This window comes from Botrytis porri, assembly GCF_014898465.1.
Source record: "Botrytis porri strain MUCL 3234 chromosome Unknown BPOR_013, whole genome shotgun sequence".
NCBI classification, from domain to species: domain Eukaryota; kingdom Fungi; phylum Ascomycota; class Leotiomycetes; order Helotiales; family Sclerotiniaceae; genus Botrytis; species Botrytis porri.
The window spans coordinates 415,405-437,574 of NW_024066087.1; the positions used below are offsets into that span (position 1 = coordinate 415,405).

A 22,170-nucleotide genomic window follows, 5' to 3' on the forward strand; every position below is an offset into this window, starting at 1 on the left:
GGTTCAGATATTTGAGATACCGGATGATATGGATTTCCATTTTGACATGATTTTTTGACACATTCATTCGCCTGAGCCTGAATATGAAACTCTCTGTCTGCTAAGTAATTCGTAGACATGCGCCATCGCTCTTGCTGTGCTTCATACCACGAGATGATGTATTGAGAAATACTCAGTACAGCCAGTTCAATGGCGAGAACGATAAGTTGTTTTGTCCAGAAGTCAAGGCCTTCAGATGTCGGATGATAAATAGAAATTGGCAGGAAGACTTCTAGCAAGTATTGAGGAGTGGGATAAAAGAATGATGATCCATACGGAAGATCGAGGACAGTGTTGAAAAGGTAGCGAAAAAGATTGTCCCAAATACAATGTAGGTAAATTGCGACATGGTTGATACTTGATAAATGAATCGCAATTATTGGGAGAGATTGATTGAAGAACGTTCCGTGGTGGTGGATGATAGCTCTCTGGAAAAGGTAGAGGAAATAAATGGAGGAGAGGACATATGTGTAGAAGATGAAATTTGAGGCTCCCTCAGCGGTGATTTTCAAGATGGGATTATCGCAATCAGGGCGGAGAATCTCAAAGAGGATTTGAGAAGTCGTGAACGAACTCAAAGTTGTTTATGGATTGAGAATGCATTTTGATGGATATCATGCTATGATTCAAGCTTCAGATCAATTTGATGACTTTGATGGTGGTTCGAGGATAAGAAGGCCGCAAGTTACAGGTTACGAACATCTTGAAGGTCTCTGGCAGATAAAGACATCTGAAGGATGGTTTTGGTAGTGAATCTATATTATATTGTACTAATATTCACCTGCATCTCTTGACGTTTGGACCTCTTCTTTACGACCGGCAAGTGTCGGCGCCAGATTCATTGCAAGTTGCATCACTACTAAGGATATATCTCTAAGAACTCTTGATAAAACTGCCAACACCAGTTGAGACGCCTTTCTCTCAACACCTCAATTGCATTTTGAAGGGATTGATCTGAAGAATAAAATTCATGGCAAGGATTTTCTCATACTGAAGAGGCTGTGAAGTGAATTTCACCTAAAATGTGGACTTTGGTAGCCACAATATGCCACGCAGCTAGAAATGAAGTATCTGCCCAGGTGTATTTAGGTACTAAATCAAGTCTACTAGCCACGGATTCTACCCACACTGCAGAGTGACTAGAAAGTGCTCAGATGCACTCCCAAACCTTGCTTATCAATCACTCTATAACTACATCGGACGCACATCTGTGAAATTCTAACTCAGTTCTAGCAGAATGCCATATTCAGCACGCCATACCCGCCTATAGACAGTAGACAGTTCTAGAAGGGCTCCAATACCAGAGTTTTGATATGGTTTGAGGAATCATATCTGGGTGTTTCCCATATTCACTAAGTATGTAACAATTACCGGATGGAAACTCGTGCTGAAGGGGTAATTCATACCTCAAATGTGTGGCGTCATGAAGATTCTCACGATGCGTGCTTCTTCGACAAACTGTGATATGTGGATGGATCGTGTTTTCATTTCACGGCTATCTTGATTGGTGTTTAGTGAGTTCAAGCACATTCCTCAACCACAACAAGCATTCTCCTCTTAGCAGCATCTTGGCAGTTATGCTACTACTACTAATGAAATCAACACTCCAATAAAGGAAAATCCCGAAATCCTCGGTGAAAGGTCCAATAGAATCTCTATTTAGTGTTAATTTGCCATCAAGCACGAGATTTTGTAGACTGTTTTGATTCTGCATTCCCATGTTTGATATTCTGCCCATACGGAGATTCATTCCTAACAGGTTTGAACCTCAACAATGGGGCTCGAATCTGAATCACAACATTGAGGAAATTGAATATATAATCACGATGTAATTCCTTCTTTCCTTCTTCTCGTACATCAGGAACCAACTTGTATACACTCTTTCTTCCAAATCAAATAAATAGTCTTCAAGACATACCACATTCACTTACTTGAAATTTAAAATTTTCATCATGAAGACCCAAACAATTCTTTCAATTCTTTTGGCTACGGCCCATCTTGCAGTCGCTCAGGAGCCAATCCGTGAGCCTGAAGCTGAAGTCGCAGGTGGTTAGTACTCGCGATATTTTTACAACTGTGAGCAATGAGATTAACCTTTATAGACCGATTCCCAGTCCCAGCAACAAAGGAGACTACAATTGCCCAGGCTTTTGGATCATCAAACTCGGGAGCCAATCAGCAAGCAATTTGCCAATGTTACGACGATGATGGAACTAACTCCCCATCTTTGACTGCTGCTACCAGCCGTAAGAGACCCCTTCTTGTTCTGTGCTAAACCACAACTAAAATTATGATTTATAGAGGAGCAAGGTGCCAACTCAGACAGTGGTACTTCATTCACCCACATCGTAGACACTACTCCCCCCAAGAGACCATGGAAGAGACAAGGTGGTGGACAGGTCACCGATCAGGAAGCTCCTGAGGCACCGAGCGCTGCAGGAGGATGGAAGCCAAAGCCAAAGCCAAGCAAGCCAGAAGAAGCCGCTGCATCAGCATCTGTTGATGCCACTCAAGTCGGTATCAATGCTGCTGGTGGTGCCGGATCTGCTTCAGGTCCATGGGGAGCCGTCTCCTATGCTGGCCCCTCCATTGGTGCCAACTATCAAGACATTGATGGAAACTGTGTTTGCCCACCAGGGAAATCTCCCCACAAGCCAAAGGGACCAACTGAAGGTGGCGCAACTGGTCCATCGACTGGCGGCCCATCGACTGGCGGCCCATCAGGAGGCGGACCATCAGGAGGCGGACGCCCAGGGGGAAACGGCAATGGGAGCGGAAACGGAAATGGCAACGTAAGAATATTCAATTTTATGACCCAAGAATCCTCCTTGAATTAACGTTAAACTCTCTGCAACCGGCTTTGAATAGCTTAAAGAATACTAACTGATCATATTATAGGGCAACGGTAATGGTAACGGTAATGGTAACGAGAACGAGAACAAGAATGAGAATGAGAACGAGAACTTGAATGTAAGAAAATCGCAGATGTCTAGCTTCCTTTCCATTTTCAATAATTCTTTCCACAAAAAACTTCTTGATATACCGACTAATCATTCGCAATAGGCCAACATCAACAAGAACGAGAACGTTAACATCAACGGCAACGCTAATGCCAACATCGTAAGTGCACTCATTTTACCGAGATTCCGTACCCTTGGTCTTGTCATGAATAGTTACTAATTTAGATAGAACAAGAACTTGGGACTCAACTTCGGTAGCAACAACAATGGATGGGGATCATGGTTCGGAAGCAAGGCCGCTGCCGCCGCCGCTGACCCCGCCGCCTCCGGTACTCCAGTCGCCGCCAGCGATGCCTCCGGCGTTGTCGGTGCCACTGATGCATCATTCGTCCCCGAACTCTCCACTGGAGACGCTTCCGGTGTTGAGCAATTCACCGGTGCTGGATCCAGCATTGTTATCTCCGCATGGGGATTCCTCGCTGCCGTCTTCGCCATTGCCAACGTCTTGTAGATTGAGTATCGGTATACTTAATCCGTCTCTTCGTTTGTCTGTGGAACTATTGGGCTTTATTTTTATTTTTTATTCATCGCGGTTTGCATGTTTGGTTTGGGGGTTCTTTCGATTCGAGAGCAGCACGTCTCTAAGATTATGTTTGCATTATATTGGAGATGGGCAGATGAGGCATTTTTGTGATTTTTAATCTTAATTGAAAAGCAGTTATTGTTGAATCAATTTGGTACCTGTGAATCTATGAGATGACTTTGCGTGATTCGTGATTGTGGGTAAATCACTCGACTTGTGGAAAGTTTTACTGGCTTTACATAACGATTCCTCCCATATTTATCTCTTAAACTCTTCCTTTTTGACAGCAAAGCTAATCGCTATTCTTATATTCCAAATACTAATTTTTCGTCTTTAGTTAAGTCATGCATGGAGCACTACATTTAGATGAACCACTTTCTGTCTATACTCAGAGAATCATCAACCATCCGTCCCATCGATCTCGCTTCCAATGCTAGCAACGCTTTCCAATCAACTTTGATCGGTTCTCCACTTCATACTGTCGACTACAAATTCAAAAACTCTCATTGCCCACCATTATAAGTGATCTTAAACAGATTTGTTCTAATATAAGAACTTCTTTCAGAGTTGTTGTATGGCCCCGTGGTGGATCTTGTTTGCGATGTACTTTACACAATTGAGCTAGCTAATTTCTGAGACTATCTCCCTTGACGGAATTGGATCTCCAAGTGATAGTACTGCATCACTCAGCTTTGACATTGACATAACATTATTAGCCGTCTTGCATGTAACTTTGCATACAAGTCCTGGGTATTCGAACGTAATTCGTCCGGAATATGTGTAGCAACGCTGAGGTCACTGCAAATTTGTGACTTTAGCCGATGAAAAGTAGTATCTTAAAATGCATGCTAAATAGGTATCAATATATACAACCGAGAACAAGAGAGAATGTCTAATCACTGTCCAACACAATAACTTCCGCTTCGGCCTCACCGATGCTTTCAACGCCCAGGATATCCCCTGCCTTGACACCTTCGACAAATGCTCCATCACCCTCTGAAAGGACAGCTCCTTCTCTACCGTCTAATCTGATTTTTGCGTTGCCTCCTTTGGTCATGGGAACATGGATATAGACTTTTCTGTTCTCGGCACTCTTTATTGCCCCTCCACCAACAGTCCATTTAAATCTTTTGTCTACTCCAATGATTCCCGCAGCCATGACGAAGTCGGCATGTATGGGTATAGTATCTGGGAGTGTTGGTTCTGCAGCTTTCTCCTCTTCTGCAGAAGCACCTGGACCAGCTTTTAGTGGTGAGAGGATTGGTAAGAACGCTGATCGCTTAGCGTCTTCAGAGAAAGTTTTGGTATGGTATCGTGGAGTAAGTGATCTAGCCCAGGGAAGGGCCCAAATTTGAAGGAAGTGGACTTCCTCCTTTGATTCATTTTGTTCCGAGTGTGCAATGCCTGCGGGGTATTTAGTTAGCATAAACTCTAATCGTCTAATAAAATTATCAACATACCACTTCCACCAGTTGTGAACTGAACATCCCCCCTCTTCATTCTGTAGAAATCGTCTCCCTCTTTTCCCTCAGCTCCCTTCTTGATCATACTATCCCTGTGAGTCAATTCTCCACTCAGAATATAACTGAAGATCTCGGCATCGCGATGAGGATGTGTAGGGAATCCTGTGCCACCAGCGACACGATCTTCATTGAGAACTCGCAAACTTCCAAAGTTTTGGAATTGACTGTCATAGTAGTTTGCGAAACTGAATGTATGGTAAGAGTTGAGCCATCCGTGATCAGCATGGCCACGAGCGGAGGATCTTCGAGGGGTAATTTTAGCGTGTGAAAGTGCTTTAGACATAGTTAACTTGATAGCAGATGAAGTGCTCATAGAAGATTGAGTTGCAAGTGAGTCTGTTTGTGTTACGGTCGCTGATCTATTGTTCGTGAAGAATTGAAAGATCTGTGATAGTGGAGTACTGCTGTTGTAGAAGAGTATTGAAATTGATGCAATGAAAATAGAGGACAAGAGGATGAAGAGCTTCATATATAGACTTCCGGCACGTCTGCTGGAATATGAGAGATGAAGAAAGATAACTTATACTTTACATGAAGATGAGGAAATGATTACTTATTGATTTGAGATTGATTTCTTTGATCACTTTTACCTTACTGATAGCCACTGGGCTGGTCGCTGTGGGTTGATTTTTGATGCTGATGAAGGTATTGTCAGCAACTTATTCAGCAGACTGACGACGGGAACGCTAATCATATTGGGTTAGCCCGCCAAGCACAGCGAATGACATTATCAAACACGTGAATACGCGACTGGGACAAAGTCACGTTCATTGATGTCGCGTCTCCACAACAACAGTCGGTTCAATTCTTGAACAAATACTTTATCTTTACTATAATTGCTCAACCTTTTTGATACATCTGATTCAAGGCAAGTCGCCTGAAACGAGGCCTTGTTCGATTATCTGCTAACCATTATGATCAATTTTCAGACTCCGAATGTCATAACAGTGTCGCTGTTCATTCTTGATATCTGTAAAAGAGTTCAACTCGTGATCATCAATGCCTGGAGGTCCTGAAATTTGGGAGGTCAGTGATGATTCCTCCACATCGGGAACTGACACGGAGAACGATTCTCCTCCTGCTGTCGACAGATCTCGCAGCAACTTCAATGCACCTTCTGTGAGAACCCAAGAAGATGCATTTGTGAAATTGAAAACAAATCTCCGGAAACATTTTGATAATCTAGGTATTGGTACTTCATTCTCCCACAAAGGTATTCTCCCGAACGCACCCAATCCAGGAATTTCAATTCACGGCTATGGTACAATTGGATTCCCACTCACCGAGCATGACTTTGAAAAAATAATGGCAGCAAGCGGTTCAGAATCTGGCGAGTCCTTTGGAGATATACTTACTCCATCCAATGTATATACCATTCCCGGCAACAAGATATCTACGCGAAATCCCGCTTGGACATCAGTGGTTCAATCAATACTAGAAAAAGTGAAGGTTGGGCTGGGATTGGAGAATAAGAGTGCTCATGCAGAGCTGTGTGCTCTCGTGTATCACTCACCTGGAAGTACCGCAGAGATGATTAAGTAAGTTCTGAGGTCCTCGCAAGTTTACTGGGTTCTAACAAGACATGTAGCTCAGTTCGGATGCCATCTAGAGACAACTTTGGAATGTTAGACATAATTCTACCATCTGCTAGAGAGAGCGAAAAGTTCATTCTTGAACACAATGGGAAGAAAGTCCAATTTCAGAATAACGGATGTTCAGAATGGGACTGCTCATTTCTTTCATGGGTTGTGATACCCTTCTTGCATTGCCAGTAAATCAAACTAACCAACCTAAAGTTCACAGATGTATCGGTGAAGAGTACACCATTATCCTCGGACCACCGCCTTATCCTCAGGTATGATCTTCAGCATACCCTACCAGGAGAGACTAGTAAGTGGAACCAAATTACTTGATGTCTTTTTCCAAGCCCCTCATTGCTTTCATGTTTGCATTATCGTATTCCTCCTTGCAACAAGATAAACAATCAAGCCAGGAGTCCAAACACCTTCTGACGTACCATATCTTAGGCTCTGCTACAGCTTTAGAAACTTCATTATCTAATCTACAAAGCATATTGGAACCCTGGACAAGAGACAGCATGTTAGTTCCAGAAAACATATTGGGATATGTGCTTTCGGAAGCCGACCAATCTGATATTTCTCTCCATAAGCTCCGCGGAAAGGATCGTCTTGTTGCCAATTAGCTCAAGGAAGTTTGCGTAAGGAGCAATTTTGAGCTCTACTTGGCAACGTTGCAGAAAGAAGCCAGTGGCCCAACTGAACCGCCTGGACATGACTATTATGGTTACGATGAAAAATACGACGAAAGTCACGTCATGGATGAAGTGGAGGAGGAATCATTACATCTCACCAAGGTTGTAAATCTCGATGGTGAGGCGCTATATGCAGATCTTGAACTTTTTGATGAGAAAAACCTCATCAATGATGACGACCCTCTTGACGGTGCCTGCACGGATTCAGAGAACTACGATGATGAATATATGACAAAATATTATGGTGCTCCTGTAAGTTCATCTGCTAATAACTATAGACTGCCAGACGGCTGAAAGTGCAAAGATAATAGTCCTCATACCTCGAGCTTTTCGATTCCAATTCATATTAGGCAAATTAGGTAAATGGGACAGTGACAGAAACGAATGTGTCCTCAAATATACTGCAGATTTGGGGAAAATCACTTCCGAATCCTCTGCCGCTGACCGGGAAGAAATGAAAAAAGTGTGCGAAGTAGTACTTGCGAAAAGCGAAAGCTGTTGGCCGAGTAATGTCCTGTCGGGGTTCTCGCATAGGGTATATCTCTTGGTGATCAGCTCGATAATAGACCTTGATGACAAAGTTCTTCTTGAATGCACATTACCAACTTGCTTCTCAGGCCCTGAATATCAGCCGTTACTAGATAAATTGAGAGAGAAAAAGGGACCTCTATGGATACTGGCTAGGTATGTTTCAACCAGAAATGCTAATATTGACTCGCTGACGGTGGTATCAGAGCTGAGTCATATGTTTCTACGATCCCAACTCTCGGTGATCGGTGCAAAGCGATTAAAAATCTATCTCAATATCAAGTGGAGACTGATTGGTCCTCCAAGCAATATGAATTAGCATTATTGGCATGTGCGCAATCTCTGAGTGTATCCGATGTAACACAATTGATTCAAATAGCAAGAGTCTTGTCTGAGAAACAGATCATTGAAATGTATGCTTGTTATGATTCTTTATCGATGGACTCGACTAATTGACGTCAGTTTCCTCCCAGCCATCAAAGCGTGTCTGAAAAAGCAACAAATGCTGTGCTCAATCTTGACGCATATCTCAAGAAGTCTTTCATTAAGCGAACGCACACCTCAGCCACTTGATCTAGTTTTCAAAGATGTATTGTCAACTAATATTGATCGATTGGATGTATTGAATTTCAAAGACTGGCCGGACGACATTGCCTCAGCAGAAGGCGAGGCTGGTTACCCTGCCAGATACCAACTAGGTAGAACGTGGCAACAGCGGAAGTACCGGAGCATAGCCCTCGTTGTTTGTCGGGCTTACCAGAAAGAGATGTTCCCCGAGCTCGAGCATCTCTTCAGAGGACTTTGCGACCAAGCTCAATCTGTGAAATGGGCTTTTTTTTAACGATACATTCATGCCATTCCTCGAAGCTCTGGCTAATTCTATACGCAATGTTATTCCAACCGCAATTAAGGCACCATTATTCAAGCAATTGTTTCAGACCATTATACGCTCTTATTTCATACGTTATCATGCAGAAAGACCTGTCAAGCCCGTAAGATGGACTCGCGACATTCGAGGATGCAATTCGAACTGCCCGGACTGCAGATTACTAGATGAAGTTTTATTGGACCCTACTAGACAAAAGTATGTGTTCTATTTGAACGCACAACGAAGAGGGCACCTGGAAACTCAACTTTCCTCCGATATCCAGAATGGGCTCATCAAGACTTCTATTGTTAAAGATCGTAGTCCGTATGGTTTGGCATTGGAGAAGACTCGCGATGTTTTTGGCCACAAATACCGCAAGTGGTCCCTGGCAGCAAAAGAGTTAACGTTACGTATGGAAATACTGGGTGGAGAAGTAATAGATATCTTGTCAGAGGAGCATTACGAGACACCATTACCTAGTATGGCAAAAGCATCCGACGATAATATTCAGCAGGCCAAGAAAGACATTGCTACAGTCATTGCTAAACACCGAGCCACGTTAGAAGCCCAAAATTCTTCTTCACGCGAAACTTTGGCTTCACCGAACGGCAATACGATTAGTGGTATTGGTATGGGTGAGAAGAGAGGCTTCTCTCCAGATGTTTCCGCCACCAGTGGAAACCCTGTATCTGATGAAACACAAGCAAAGCGACTTCCAGCATGGAATCAATGGCAAGAGCCCACCAAATAGTGACTTTGCCGTTCGATTATAAATGCTGTTAGCATAAAGAGTGCTCTTTTGGAAGAATCTCAGCCTCACATATCCTCTACTATAAATCGAAGGGTTTGAAATATTGAGTTTCGTTGCCGACCAGAATCCTTGTATGTTATGTAGGATATGTACAGGGAGATGGAATGTATTATTGTTTTGCGAGAGATACTTAGGGTAGCTAGGATTGCTGGGGAAAGAACTGATGTGTATAGCTATGTAGCAACCATTTATCGGAATTATCAAACCTTCATTGAAGAAGATTATTTTGCAGTCTGATGTGAAAAATAGTGCACTTTGTATACACACCTATGACATAGCAATGAAAGTCCGACGTTTGGCAATGGAACAATCCCTCAGACGGATTCAGCTAACTGAGAAGGCGGACTGGTGTCTCAAATGCGCTACACCTATAATTTCGACTCGTTCTTTCCCCATACAGGCATATCCGATTCTGTTGTGCAAAGAATGAAAGTATCCTTCAAACTTCCCACCCTGTGTCTGTGATTTACTTCCTGATAATCTTCACTAGCAAGCATATCTGCAAAATGTTCAATACTCGGATAATGTGCCACGGCAACCTCATCCCATTCACCTCTTTCCTTTGAATCTCCCTCATATATGACAGTTCCCACTATCTTGGCAATACCACCTCGTTTCGAACCAATGGACTTTGCAAATTCGGCTCCATATTTCAAATATTCTTCTTTGAGTCCCGGTTTGAATGCTAGGAGATTGAGCATGGAGACTGCACCTCGCCCTTCTTGGTTTCTATAGGTTTTGATCCATTCCATTAATGGAGGAGACAGCTCGAGGGACTGAGCTGAAGCTTTTGCACGATAGTTGTTTAAGCTTCCTGTTAGAGGCGGTGTGTCTCCAGGTCGTGGATCAAGTAGTCGTCTATTCTTGGACGCAAAATTATGAAGTAATCGCGAAGGTATTCCTGCTGTCACCTGCCATTGATGAAGGATAAGGTTTTGTAGTGAGGCTGGAAGAATGTCGGTATTGGGCAAGATCATCAGAACATCCCAATGGATATTACGTGCGATAAGTGGGTCGATCGATATCGATGTCGGAAGAACGATCCAACGCACAACCCTACCAACTGTGAGTGGGGTGAGAGAAGTCGTTGAAAGGGCTGAGAGGAAATCGGTAATGGTGACGGAGAGAGAAAGTAGATGAAGTGTGCAGGCTGGCATGGTTGCTGTGTTGTGGGAGTGGACTAATCCGCCACCAACTTGTGTTATGTGCGTTGTATGGTATGTATGAGGGGACAATGATACAATAAGGAATCTTGAAGACAGTGTAGGGAAATCTTGATGTTAAAATGATATCGACGCGTGGAACTTATCATAACAAGCCCAATCCAACGGTGCGATGCCCCTCCATCACTACCGTGTAGATTAGGCCTAAAATTGGAACCGAGGCATAGACAGACAGCCCCTTCATTTTCATCGGTCCACCAGTCCTTTCCCCCCAGTCCTTTAAGCGATTCAATCATCAATCATCAATCAAAATCAAAATCAAAATCAAAATCAACCCATGGATTTCCTCAAAGAAATTCTTTTCCCAATTGCATACCGGTACCTTTGCTTCAGACCAATTGAGATGTCGGACAATCAATGAGCTAAAGTAGTCGATGTCTGGGTGTAAAGTATATAAGTATCTCATGATGGAATAAGTTTCCGCAATGTTGTTCTCGCATGCATCCAAGGCTACGAGGACAAGCATCCACGGAGCTAATCACGGTTATCACTAGGTCAACGAATAGGAAAACTTCCCTTCATGTCAATAATGATCATGGCTGGTCTGGAACTCGTGTTTATCGTCAGAACGGGGCTGGAGACTGGGCCACACTCATGTTTGGATGTAGATGTTTTGTAGCACTCACTGTTCAATACAGACGACGATTACTTCTGAACGACTGTATACTTCAATTGAAACCTGACGGACAAGAGGGCTGGGTTAAGGAGAATCGGTGCTGAGCTGCACAGCTCTCCACTCTCAATTGGAAATTCTTACTGGCGACAATAATGTGATTAACATCAACTAGTAGAATAGCCTCCGCCAGCATTTTTATTTTTCAACCTTCATCTTCATCTTCAGATTCAGATTCAGATTCAGATCCAGCATGAAACCCGATTCATCGCCTGTCCTTTGGACGTTGATAAGTCTCACAACAATTGCAAAGTCGCAGACCTTACCATATAATCCTACCACGATACTTCTCCCATCGAGCTCAAGCCAAAGAAACGACACTGCATTTATCTTCCTCGTCGCCTCTGAATCAGACACTAGACCGGAGTTTTTATCCCTAAATATATCTTCAACCTTATTCGCTTCGAATCTCACATTAGAATCCTTTACGCCTAATCTTTCGTTTCTCGACAACAATACTGCTTTTATACCTACGATTGGGACGGACGGCGAAATTTCATTGCTTACTGGTTCTTGTTCGGAATCTGCCAGCACTGAGTTATGGACTTATACACTTGGAAATGGAGCTGTCGGGAATGGGACATGGGCAAAAGAGACGACTATTGTGTCCAGCGATATTTCCTCGGCTGGTCGCGCAGGCGCGCAATTTTTGTCGGGTGGTTTCCAGTTCTCTACATTGGTCAACGCAAATGCTACAAATACGGATATCTATATCTATGGTGGCATGTGTCCCACTGCTTCGGTGAATACAACGACATGGCAATCGAATGCCAACTATACGAACCGTATGATGCGAATATCACCTGCATCGACAGATTCGTACAGTTTGGATTTAACTGCTAACAGAGGAGCACCTGTTGCTGAGGCGGGATTTACTATCACACCTCTGCTTCCTGCTTATTCGAATGCTTCGGGAATTATGTCACAAACTCAAAATTTTATACTTCTCGGTGGACATACACAAGGCGCATTTATAAACATGAGCCAAATCGCTATCTGGAGTCTTCCCGAGGAGAGCTGGAGCTTTGTCACGGTCAACCCACCATCTTCAACAGATAGTTCCAACACAGAATTAACAGTAAAAAGTTCAGTAACCAGTGTCGATAGTCGTTCGGGGCACACCGCAATATTGTCAGAAGATGGATCTAAAGTCATTGTTTTGGGCGGATGGGTTGGTAGCGTTAATCAAGCTGCCGATCCACAATTTGCTATATTGGAACTTGGGACGGGCTATGGAGGAACTGGTCGTTGGAAATGGTCGGTACCTGCGGATCAGCCATTTGGAGATGGTATTTATGGGCACGGTGCAACAATGCTCCCTGGAAACGTTATGATGGTACTAGGTGGGTTCAATATAACAGCCGCCAACAATATGAAGAGAGCTGTTGACACAACTGTTCAACCCATGTTTTTCAATGCTACGAGCTCCACTTGGATTTCGAACTACACCAATCCAGCATATGTCGCGGCTAACGCTCGAAGCGATTCTTCGTCCTCGGATTCCTCGAAAGTCGGCCTTGGCGTAGGACTCGGATTAGGTATCGCTGCGTTCATCGCTATCGTTGCAGGACTTAGTTGGTGCTTGATTCGCTGCAGGAAGAGACGTAGAGATTCGAGGCACGAGGGGAGGGAAAAAGACCTCAGGTCTCTTGGCTACAACGCAGCCACTGCATACTTGGGCCCACAAGAAATGTATCAGACTCACAACTACTCTGATCGCCAAAATCATTATTATGACTCGGGAAACGCAGCGGGGGGATATGAAAGCCTGCATACTGGCGAATACGGCGCAGGAGAGATTGGCTCTCCCACACTTCAACCTCGGCAAATACCCAGGAAAGCTGTACGAAACAATCGAGGTGTTTACCAGCCTGCTTCGACCTTCGACCCTGGTGCAGTAGCTGGAAATGCTAGAGCAGCTAATATTAGTGCAGCTGGGCCGATACATCCAATATATGAAGCAGACGAAGACGCTGATATAATTTCTCCTATTGAAGTTGGGATTGCTCTTCCATTCGAAGAAAGCGACGCGTACTTTGGTGCGAAGCGACGATCGGATCCATTCAAAGATCCAGTTACTCAGAATTACTCAGTGCCCATACAATCTCACAGCCAAAGCATCAACATGCCTGTTTCAGAATCCCCGGCGCAAGAACGAGAACGTGAGATCGAAGCATGGGTTGCAGACTGGGCGGCTGCAGATGCCCTCCTTCACGCTCAAGCCAGATCTCATTCAACTATTGGGAGAAGTTCTCCTTCTCGACGAGCAAACTTAATAACAGCGACTGGTCCAGCCTCTGTTTCAGGGGAACTTTCTGAAGATAATGCTCGAACAGCCAGCAACCTTAGCGAGCAAAGTATGGCCCCCACTGCTGCTACTCTGAGTCGATCGGGATCCAGTTCCCTAGGAGCAAGATCGAATTCAATTAGAGGCTATTTAACATACGCGATGAATACCATTACTTTGGGAAATGCTACTCTGAGTCCGATGCCCGACAGCCCTGTCGCACAAAATGCTCAGATTTGCCCTCCTGGGAGTTCCGGTAGCGAAAATACTGGTTCAACTTACACCACCGCTCATACGCACTCAAGCTTTCCCACACTGCAGGCAGAAGCAGCTACGTTACTCCCTCGTCCAGAGCAGTTCACTGACCGCGTGCTTCCCTCCCCTACTGATTCCTCTTTCAAATCAACACCGCACACACCCACTAGGACGACACATGATTACATTGGCAGTCCATCAAAGACCAAGCCCATAGGTCTTGGTAGACGTGGATGGTTGGGGAGTCTGCGCAAAGCTTTCAGACCTGAAGGTGACACTACGGCAGAACCCAGTCCTGCAGATCGAGAGCCAATTCCTCTTCCAATTGGCATTGACAACTCGCCAAGAAGAACGGTGAGTGCTGGTGCGGCTTTATGGAGGAGGAAACAAGGTAGAGGAGATTGGGAGGATAGTGAGTACATTGGGACCAAGCGTGGGAGATCTAGTTCATTTGTTAATGGCGGTCGGTCGAGTGTACAGATTTCAAGGACTAGTGAGGCTAGGGCGCTTGTAAATGGCATCGATGAAGATGATGAAGAATGGGATATTGAAAGGGCGATTGAGGATCGGGTGGTACAAGTTATGTTTACCGTGCCTAAAGAGCGATTGCGCGTCGTCAATCATGATGTTCAAGAAGATTTGAGCGAAGTAGGGAGTATGAGAGGGAGAAACGTAGGAGCCAGCGGAAGCGGAACTCTAAGTCGAACCCCTAGTGATATATTGAGTATAGACGAAGGCAACAACTTAGCCAAAACGGAAAGCGCTGATAGCGGGAGGAGCAAGGGACGGGTAAAAGGAAAAGGAAAAGTGTCGGAGTTGGTTGAAATGCTCGAGGGTCGTAGTAGTCCTGAGCGTCAGTGAGTCAGTCTGTATTTGTATTTGTCGGGTATGATGTGTACGATTGATGTTATTATGCGATTTGGGGCATGATTATGACCCCCTTTTGATTTTTAGCGGCATTGGGTAAGAGAGGTGGCTGGGTTCTGTCCGCTTTTGGGTACTAGAAATGCGTTTCTCCTGGGGTGATTTGTGCTTAAGTTCAAGACTACATACCCGTTGGAATCTGCTTTTCGAGGTGCATGATTGAGATTTTCTCTCTGTCAGTCACTACTAATATATTGTTTTCGTGTATGTAGTTGAATCTATGAGATTTAGAATTGAGGACATGTATTTAGATTCACTTCAGGCCGTTGAGCGTGATTGTCAGATCTCATTTGATAGGTTATTCAGGAATTCCAAGGAAGTTAAGTTTGAAGGTTCAACAGTTTGAGGTAAATTGGATTGGTAGTATTCTTAACGTCATAAAGAGTTTTAGTGGAAGCAGTGTTGATGTTATTAGGTAGAAATCTCATGTAGCTTGTGGCTTCCGAAGCCTAAGGGCAAGATGCCATAAAAGCTTGGTTGGAGAGTGAAATTATTCGCATGTACTTCTTGTGAGATCTAGGAAATAAGCAATGGTGAATATCTATATGGAGATGAGCCTCTGAAGTCAAAGAGTTTGATAAGTTCATCTTCTCATTCACTTCACGAGAATTCTTAGGAGAGTAAGAACTTGAAATCTATATAACACATATACAATTTTCCTGTTTACTACAGAGGAATATGATGTAACAGTGGGAAGCCATGGCTAAGTTTTGAATTCTGTGCAATTTGCCCTCCTGACCTGTATTTTGAGGCTTTTGATATCACGCCGGTGAAGCAGATTGGCAATATTCTACTATAACCTCCCATTCACCTTTTTGATAGGTAAATATATGAGCCATAATCTCAATATCATTCACCTTTCGCCTAGCGCCATACTGTACCGCCCCATCACAAACTTCTTGTTTATAAACTTCCAGAAGTTCCCCATCTGTCTTCCTTCTTTCTTTCTTTCACAAACAACTTCAGATCTCCAAACGAAACATCAAGTTTACAATTCCATACCATCACTTTCGTTTATCAACCACTTCAAATAAACAAGCTTTCTATTTAAGAAACATCTCTCAAAAGTAGTCATTATGTCTATCGTCCAGAAAGTCACCATGTTCGCGCTTTTCTTTGTCGCACTTGTTCTCCCCGTCAGCGGCGCGGGTCAAGTTGTTCGTGGTGTTGCATGGGCTACTGAGTCAACTTCTTGTAGTATGGCCCTTTATCACTCATGTCATAAGTAATTCAAGGATCAGAATACTGACAAACATATTTCGTATAGCCACTGGACCTATCGAGACACTCGTCCCCGTTGTCCTCCCATCCTCTGCTCCTGTTTCCGAGACAATTGCTTACAGTTCCTCTGCTCCCGTCGAAACTCTCGTCCCAACCGTCGTTCAATCTTCTCCATATCCTCCTTCAGTTTCCGAAACCACTGCTTACACCTCCTCTGCGCCAACCGACACCCTTGTCCCAGTCATCATCACCCCAGTTCCAGTCACCAACACACTTACCAGCACTCAAACCACCAGCTCCCTTGAGATCATCTCTCCCATCCCCAGCACTTCTGCTTCCGGTTACCCTTCCGTTTCCCCCAGCGTCGTAACTGGTACCTACGCCAACTCCACCTCCATCATTCCATCTACCACTCTCACCAGCACCACCGCATCCACCACCGTCAAGAGTTCGGCTACGAGCTCCGGACCCGCGAGCAGCACTAGCACCACTGTTGTTCACACCGGTGGAGCTATGGAAGCTAACACCATCTCAGGTGGTTTGCTCGCTGCTGCTTTTGCTGCGGCTTATTTCATCTAAGCAATAATGCTAGACCGTGAGTTGCGATTGGGGATATTTCATTTGCCTTTTGGCGAGGAAGTAATATCATTCGGAATATGGTTGGGAAGCAAGTTTCTTTGCATTGCGCGTTGGGATGGCGTACATTGTGCGTCGATCAGAAAGGGATGTTCATAGGGAACAATGTGTTTAATTAATAGAGTAGATACAGATGGTATCTTCATGATATGCATTTGTGTTTAGATCTATCTCGCACGTTGGTTCTCTGAAAATAAACAAATGTGTTTACTTATTGATCTATTGCAAATGTGTACGTGAAGTGAAGTTTAAACATGAAAACTAACTTACCCTGTATAATGTTAAGAATTACTGCATACAGTCTCGAGTTCTTTACTGCAGGACTAATGACTTTGAAGTCCTCTTACGGCCTTTCCCGCAAGGACAATCAACCATGTCAATCCCCCTCCAACTAATTTAGTACCTGCAGAAGGTTATGAGCAGCAACCCCATAAGGCAGGTGATGTTAAGTAACCACATCTTCAACCGCTCTACCCCACGTTTACCCTGCCCTGCCCTGCCCTGCACAACAATAATAATTTGCCCATCCATCCATCTCATCTCATCACACCGGGATACATCCCCACCAAAGCAGCAAAACAAGTCGCGGAAACCTGTTTCGCCGCCGGTTACTCCCCTGTACCGACGTCACCGCGCTACCTGCGACTACAACGCCGATTGCACACCCGGCCAAGCATGTTGGCGCAACGACTGGTTTACCTGCGGGGGGTTCAACAGCACAACACGTTGTCAAGAAGCCGATAATTCCGCGCTCGGATCATGTTATACTTCTATCGCGGGCGGGTATACGGCGACGAAGACGGTGAAGATCCCGGAGTACGTATCGAATTATACGCTTCTTTCGCTGAAGTGGAATTCTTTCCAGACGGGCCAGATTTATTTGACGTGTGCGGATATGGCGATTGTGAGGGGTGGTGGTGGGGATGGTGCTTCGAGTACGAAGAGTGAGATATCTTTTTCTTTTTCTTCTTTTTCTTTTTCTTCTTCTTCTTCTTCTTCTTCTTCTTCTTCTTCTTCTTCTTCTATTTCTACCTCCACTTCTACTTCTACTACCCTTAGTACATCTACCACAACCACAACCACAACCTGCGCAGCACCCCCACCCTAATCCCCATAACCTTCAACACACTCACCCGCACCACCTACAGGCAACCCATCAAATTCTCCGGCTGCATTTCCGCCCTGGGGAATTAGTATGTATCCTCCGCTCTTACCTTATCAGCGGCCAACTACACGAGTGCGAATCCGTTGTGGACGGGAACCGTGTTATTGGCTCCGGGGCAGACGCTGCAGTATAAGTATTTGAATGTAGGGAGTGGGGGGACGGCGACGTGGGAAAGTGATCCAAATCGCGTTTTTACGGTGCCGGCGGGTTGTGCGACGGAGGGGATGGTGGGGGATACTTGGAGGTAGAAAGGGGGGGCAGTGCTGGATTGGGGTTGGAGGTAGAGAGGGGGAGTGCTGGGTTTGGGGTGGATCTCGTTCTTAGTGGGTGCGCAATGCGGATGTTGAGATACTGTTTTCTTATTTGATTGTAAAAAATTCGGTCTTTCCTTCTTTTAGTTTCAAGAATAAAACTTTAAATTCCTACTAAATGATCAAGGATGAGAGCTTTCCCATAGAGAACAAACACGTGTAGATATACATCTTCCATGACATTAGCTAAGTACGTAGGATCTCAAACTCTGCATACCTAACACCGCTCTATACAAACAATTAAACAGCACATCCTAAGTTCTAGGACTTCTCAAAAATCCCACCACACCTCCACACCAGCCCACCAAATCTCCTAATCTCGCACCTTCATTCTCCTGTTGTGTTTTCCAATCCATCACTGCATTTCTTAGCTTCTCACTGCTGGCTACTTCTTCATTGTGTAATTTTAAAAATACAGCCATCCATGCTTGAACTAATTCGTAATCTCTCTTCTGTGAAAGACGTGAAGTAAGTGCGTGGATGAAGTGAATTAATTCGTGGGAAGTAGGTGAGAGGGAGCGGATTTCAAGATCAGCGGCGGATGGAGAGAGTGTTTTGAGATGATCTATGAATGGTGTGTCTGTGACATGTTAGTATAATGATAGGTAGATGAGAAGGTAGAAGAGAGAGTTCGAAACTTACAATCACCTGACTCGCCACCAGATCGAAGAGTCACTGTAAAAGAGCGTTCCGATGCAACGCGGTCGAGCTTCATAATGCGTGATCTTTCAGCGGCGCTATCTATTGATTTTTCTTCTTGAGTTGATGGACCTGCCGCGGAGTCGATAGATGGAAGGAAGAAAGGTGCCTTTTCTGGCAATTTTGGTGCTTCCGTTGGCTTGTTACGGGCTTTAATGAGATCTAGGTGAATCAGAGTCTGCCATCTACTCTTTGGAACCACACTGAGAGTCATCATATCTTTGCTCAGTTGATCCAGTGACAAAGCTGGTGCGGCATCTTCAGCACTCTCATCCTCATCTTGGAATGCGCCATCAATGACGTTGTGACCACCTTCACCGGAAACAGTTGGTGCTGTGATAGAAGCAATTTCTTTTTCGGAAATATGTCGAGTAGGAACATGTGTGAAAAGCGTTTTGTTGTTCCAGAGATTGACGCCTACTTGTCCTGCGCATGTTGTGGCTAGGAACTCTCCTGTTCCAGAAAAGGCGAGTGCAGTGCATTGAGTTTCCATTCGCATTGCATCAATTAAATGGCCAGTTGGAAGATCCCAAACTCGAACCACGCAGTCTTTCGAGGCCGCAATGACCCATCGTCCATCATTGGAAAAGCACATATCATTGATGCCCCCTTGACATCCCCATAATTCTCTGATGGTCTTCTTGGTCTCGATGTCAACAACTCGAATGGACAAATCATCACACGAGACAGCAATGAGATCATTAGGTGCATGGTATCTAATTCCTGTGATAGATACCATTGGGAACCAATCAATTTCATCAACAAGGTTACCAGTTCCAAACTCCCAGAATTTAATCTTGCCATCAAGAGAGCAACTGATGATATTGCGGTTCAACGAATCAACAATCACACCCGTTACCGCTTTTCTGTGTTTACCAAGTCCAGGCTGGAAGTTCTTTACTGTCTCGGAAGATATCTCCTTGCCACTTTCAGCAGCCTGTAATTGCTGGATTTTTAACTTTCTTGCTTGCGCCGGTGTCAGTTTTGAGGGGTATCGTTGTCGGTGAAGACCAGATTGAAGGTTAAACATATCAAGTCCACCAGTTTCCGATCCAACAACCGCAAAGGTACCACATGGACTGATAGCAACGCTTCGGACATTCCCACCATCACCAGTCTCAAATACCCATCGTCCCGCCTTTTTCCTTCCCCAAAACCACGTTCGGGCGAATTTGTCATCTTTGTGACCAGTGACCACACTTTCCCACCCCGTGACCCCACTTGCTGTCGCATCTGTACCCTTCTTTTGCAAATGGCCCTTCTGCCAAATCGCTCCGGTTCCAGGATGTGCGCCCATTCCACCGTCTCGATTTAATGACGATGCCAGGCATACAATCTCTGGTGCTTTAAGATCCTCAAGGGTCGTGCTAGGCTCATTTGCCAACGTAGATTGGGCTAAGATACCCATTTTCTTCGCCTTCTTTCGTATATTTCCTTGACTCAATTCTGTGCTTTGTCCATCCTTTCGAAGACTCCATCCCCACAAACTTCGATCTTTACCAGCACTTAGCAACCATTTTCCACCTGCATCCGCACCATCTGCATCAGTAGGTAAAAATTGAAGGTGTGTGACGGGTGCAGCGTGCCCACTGCGCGAATGCAAAATTCGTGGTATCGGAGAGTAGGGCGTTTCATCAAAGATCCAAGATTTCAAAGAGTTATCTAAACCGCTGGTAACTAGGACAGGCTGTCCAGAGAGGAATTCAGCCTTGCTCAATCCTCCACTAACTGTCGCGCCAGAGTCGGAAGGTGGATTATGGGCACCTCGAAGAACACCCATAACTCTACCACCCCCATTAAGATCCCAGAATGTCACATCGCCATTGTCGGGTCCTGCAGTAGCCATTACACCGGGCTTTTTACCATCCTCCCCAGCTCCAAGGTCATCTGTTCGAAAAGATATTGAAGTGATGGTGGACTCGGATCCGCCATTGAGATGGATGACTGTCTTATCCGTTCGCACATTATGAATTATTAGAGGCCCTTCGGAGTATGCGATCGCCAGAAGAGATAATGCTGGGGTGGGTTGTAGAGCGGTTACAGCTCCACAGTTTGGACCTGGTGGTAACAGGGTGTAGATTAGTTTCCCGGAGCTGACGTTCCATATCTCAACTCCGCCATCTTTTCTTCCTGCGAATATTTTATTCAGATATGTTGGCATATTACAAACCCCCCCCGTAATCTCATTTCCACCTTTCTGCGCCGCGGTAGTATGCAAAGTCGTATAGTGTTCATATGTCGAGGTTTTCCAGACTTCTATCCTGGTTGAACAGCATCCTACTATCCAGGTACCAAAGACCAAAATCTGCTTGATCGGCTCCTTGAGATCTGTTGGAAGTGGTATCTCCTCGATCCTCTTTCCTCTCTTGAATACGCATAAACCCTGGTTACCATCTTCGTCTTGGCCTCCCCATGCTGCGAACACTTTATCTTTCCATGCTATTGTAGCGGTTATATCTGCTGGTGTTTGTGGTCTGGTGAGGAAGACCAGGTTAAGTCCTCTTTTGAGGTCGTACGTCTGTAAACATCTTCCGACGGAGGTTGTGATTTGGAATGTGGTTTTGCCGAGTGGTATCGAAGTGAAGGGAACGGCAGTTGAAGATACTAGACCAATTGTCTTATTATAAAGGTCAGCAACATGGTCAATTGGGAGAAATGGGAGGACCAACACGAAATGGAGTAAAGATTCTTGATTCTCTCAAAGTTTTCTTGGGCGCATCAGTAACGTCCAATTTTTGTCTTTTTACAATTGGACCATCTTGAACATTGGTAGTCACCGATGAAGGCATCTTGACAAGTTGTAACACTGTATTCTATATCAAATGCGCTTGCTTGTTGTTTGCGCCGCTGTTCTTGATAGTAAGCAATGTGATGACAAAAATCAATATTTCTGGAGGGAACTTTTTTTTCTTCTTTCTTTCCTTTTACCGTGTAATCAATTAATCCCTGTACCTGTCTGTACTAGGCTCACTCGCTCATAGAGTACTCTGTAGACATAATAATAAGTGAGGCGTGGGGAAGAACCAGGCCCTAGGTAATTACCTAGCTATCTATCACTGCAAACCGCCTTATCGTAGATGGACTGGAGAGGTAAGATAAGACCGCCGCCATACATAATTATTATTACTGTCAGCCACTGGCTTACTGTTCCCATCCATTACCTCCAGCTTCCAAGGTTCCAAGGTTCCAAGG

General features: G+C 44.6%; 8 protein-coding genes across 8 annotated transcripts; 5 read left to right on the forward strand and 3 right to left on the reverse strand.

Moving 5' to 3' along the window:
* Positions 1–1,991: 1,991 nt before the first annotated feature.
* On the forward strand, positions 1,992–3,510 carry EAF01_009054 (uncharacterized protein; the record flags this gene model as incomplete). Its single annotated transcript, XM_038917310.1, has 6 exons — positions 1,992–2,088; positions 2,142–2,285; positions 2,341–2,831; positions 2,938–3,009; positions 3,103–3,159; positions 3,229–3,510. The coding sequence occupies 6 exons, from the start codon at positions 1,992–1,994 to the stop codon at positions 3,508–3,510; spliced, it is 1,143 nt and encodes a 380-aa protein (XP_038766915.1).
* Positions 3,511–4,363: 853 nt separating this feature from the next.
* On the reverse strand, positions 4,364–5,694 carry EAF01_009055 (uncharacterized protein). The gene is made up of 2 exons (XM_038917311.1): positions 5,043–5,694; positions 4,364–4,986 (listed from the first exon to the last, which is right to left on the reverse strand). Exons 1-2 carry the CDS (start codon positions 5,572–5,574, stop codon positions 4,475–4,477), a joined length of 1,044 nt encoding a protein of 347 aa, XP_038766916.1. The 5' UTR covers positions 5,575–5,694; the 3' UTR covers positions 4,364–4,474.
* A 410-nt stretch (positions 5,695–6,104) lies between these two features.
* EAF01_009056 (uncharacterized protein) lies at positions 6,105–8,753 on the forward strand (the record flags this gene model as incomplete). The annotated part of the gene is given in 8 exon segments (XM_038917312.1): positions 6,105–6,643; positions 6,694–6,853; positions 6,902–6,995; positions 7,133–7,296; positions 7,309–7,629; positions 7,682–8,061; positions 8,112–8,318; positions 8,368–8,753. 8 exon segments carry the CDS (start codon positions 6,105–6,107, stop codon positions 8,744–8,746), a joined length of 2,244 nt encoding a protein of 747 aa, XP_038766917.1. The 3' UTR covers positions 8,747–8,753.
* A 3-nt stretch (positions 8,754–8,756) lies between these two features.
* Positions 8,757–9,524, forward strand: EAF01_009057 (uncharacterized protein; the record flags this gene model as incomplete). Its single annotated transcript, XM_038917313.1, has 1 exon — positions 8,757–9,524. The coding sequence occupies one exon, from the start codon at positions 8,757–8,759 to the stop codon at positions 9,522–9,524; it is 768 nt and encodes a 255-aa protein (XP_038766918.1).
* Positions 9,525–9,952: 428 nt separating this feature from the next.
* EAF01_009058 (uncharacterized protein) lies at positions 9,953–10,741 on the reverse strand (the record flags this gene model as incomplete). The annotated part of the gene is made up of 1 exon (XM_038917314.1): positions 9,953–10,741. The coding sequence occupies one exon, from the start codon at positions 10,739–10,741 to the stop codon at positions 9,953–9,955; it is 789 nt and encodes a 262-aa protein (XP_038766919.1).
* Positions 10,742–11,673: 932 nt separating this feature from the next.
* Positions 11,674–14,883, forward strand: EAF01_009059 (uncharacterized protein; the record flags this gene model as incomplete). Its single annotated transcript, XM_038917315.1, has 1 exon — positions 11,674–14,883. The coding sequence occupies one exon, from the start codon at positions 11,674–11,676 to the stop codon at positions 14,881–14,883; it is 3,210 nt and encodes a 1,069-aa protein (XP_038766920.1).
* Positions 14,884–16,022: 1,139 nt separating this feature from the next.
* Positions 16,023–16,746, forward strand: EAF01_009060 (uncharacterized protein; the record flags this gene model as incomplete). The annotated part of the gene is made up of 2 exons (XM_038917316.1): positions 16,023–16,143; positions 16,214–16,746. 2 exons carry the CDS (start codon positions 16,023–16,025, stop codon positions 16,744–16,746), a joined length of 654 nt encoding a protein of 217 aa, XP_038766921.1.
* Positions 16,747–18,533: 1,787 nt separating this feature from the next.
* Positions 18,534–21,767, reverse strand: EAF01_009061 (uncharacterized protein; the record flags this gene model as incomplete). The annotated part of the gene is made up of 3 exons (XM_038917317.1): positions 18,534–18,859; positions 18,922–21,595; positions 21,648–21,767. The coding sequence occupies 3 exons, from the start codon at positions 21,765–21,767 to the stop codon at positions 18,534–18,536; spliced, it is 3,120 nt and encodes a 1,039-aa protein (XP_038766922.1).
* Positions 21,768–22,170: the final 403 nt, after the last annotated feature.